This window comes from Acanthamoeba castellanii (genome assembly GCF_000313135.1).
Source record: "Acanthamoeba castellanii str. Neff unplaced genomic scaffold scf7180000083743, whole genome shotgun sequence".
Classification (NCBI taxonomy): Eukaryota; Discosea; order Longamoebia; family Acanthamoebidae; genus Acanthamoeba; species Acanthamoeba castellanii.
Genome location: NW_004457731.1, coordinates 11,356 through 13,255, shown reverse-complemented (window position 1 = coordinate 13,255; position 1,900 = coordinate 11,356). Strand labels below are relative to the sequence as shown.

Here is a 1,900-nt window from a genome sequence, read left to right as displayed (position 1 = left end):
TTCCGGCTATGGTGAGAGACTAATCGCGGACTGTGCCGTTTTTGCAGGCCACTGTCTCGGTTTGTGAAGAGGCTGGTGCCCGATGCTGAACTGGTCAGCAAGCTGCGCCTCTTCCAAGCTCGCTACGAGTCCACCACCAAGGCTGACGCCGAGGAGCGCCGTAAGCTGCGGGTACTGCCTCGCGCGATGTTCGGGATGCGAGGGATGCCGCGCAAAGTCCTTCTAACTCGTCTTCCCCTCCATTGTAGGAACACTTCAACAAGGAGAAGTCGGTGGCCGAGCGCATCTACGACACCAAGATCAGAGCCGCGCAGCGGGACTACCGCGAGGTACGCGTCGCATTGGTCTCCCGATTCATCTTCACCCACACTGGTGCCTAACCGCTCCCGTGTACCCGCAGGTTGAGGCCAAGTATGCGGCAAAGCTGAAGCCCGCGAAAGAGGCGAAGAAGGACGGGCCGACTATGATGGAGATAGACGGTGATAAGCCTACCACCACTACTACTACCACCAGCAGCAGCATGAAGGAAGAAGAAGAGAAGAAGCTGTCGCCCGAGGAGGTGGCCGAGAGAAAGAAGGCCAAGCGAAAGATGGAGAGAGCGCAGATGCGCAAGACCAGCGCCGTGGAGGCGGCCACGCTGGAGCGTGGCATGCTGGTGGCCATGCTCGAACGCGATCGGGACGACCGGCTGCGAGCGGTCGCCGATCGGTTGCGCGAGGAGAAGGCCCGCCTCAACCGCGAATGGCAGGAGCAACGCGAGCGTCACCTCCACCAGGCCTCCCACCCCACTCTCCATTTTCCCGTCTTCCCACCCGTGCATGTCACCCCTATCGCCGTCCCCGTCATGGCTGTGCCTCCGAGTGCGCCGCCGCTCGAAGAGGAGCAGACCTACTTCTACTAGCTTACACCACCAACAATGACAATATCAAGATATCTTCTGTACAGAACAGTTTCGTCCTGCTGGCAGCTCGTAGGCGTATGTCGTGAGCGCCACCAACACTGTGGCTTATTTTTAATAAACAACATCTTCAAACAGCGGGGCAAGTTGTCGATGTATGGGAAGGAGGAGGTGGGCTCTTCAAGCAGATCTGAAACAAGAGAATTGATTATCTGAATCTGTCCTGATTTCAGTCGAGGAGACTGTAGCGCGGGGGGGGGTGGTGGTGGAAAAGAAGTACTTCCAGTTCCCGGCTGTGCGCCAACTAGTGCGGCCGGCGCCAGACCCTGGGATTCGAATTCTGCAACAAGCGCTGCATGATTTGTCCTTAGTACAACAAACAGGGCCACTACTTAGTGCTTCTCCTCATCTTCGGTCTTGCCCTCCTTCTCGGCCTGGCCTGGGTAACCGGCCCGCGGGCGTCTTCGCATCATCATGGTGAGGTTGGCCGTGTCCCAGCTGGATTTGGCCGCGTGTTCGCCCTCCTCAACCTTAGTGGGCGGCACCGGTCGGTACTCGCCCACCTCCGATATCTTCTCCTGGTCCTCCTTCTGTCGGCGCATGATGTCAGCCGATCGATCATTACTCTTCTTCTCCAGCTCCTCCACTCGCTGGTTTCCCTTCTTGCTCGCCTCCGTCTCGGCCCGCGCGACACCCGACTGGTCCAATCTGGCCTCGTCGTCGACGTCATTTCCCAGCCATCGGTTGAGCACGCGGCACAGTTTGTTCTTGTCGAAGGGCTTGGGCATCCAGTCGTCCATGCCGGCATCGATGCACTTCTGCTTGTACTCGGCCGTCGCCGACGCAGTGATGGCCACCACGGGCGTGTGCAGCCACTCGCTCGCCCGCGCCGACTGCACGTTCTCCCTCTCGCGAAGCACTCGCGTCGCTCGGAACCCGTCCATCACCGGCATCTGCGTGGGGCACAAACACCAAGATGAGGCTCGCGTCCACAGCTGATGC

At 59.4% G+C, this 1,900-nt stretch overlaps 1 protein-coding gene across 1 annotated transcript in view; it reads left to right on the top strand.

The window, feature by feature from the left end:
• The window catches only part of ACA1_308650 (uncharacterized protein), a gene marked incomplete at both ends in the record, with an annotated part of 3,098 nt that extends 2,197 nt beyond the window's left edge, over positions 1-901 (top strand). The window contains 3 exons of the mRNA XM_004358212.1: positions 48-171; positions 249-329; positions 401-901. Of these exons, the coding sequence (XP_004358269.1) occupies positions 48-171; positions 249-329; positions 401-901 (706 nt within the window). The remainder of the gene's footprint in view (positions 1-47; positions 172-248; positions 330-400) is intronic.
• Positions 902-1,900: the final 999 nt, after the last annotated feature.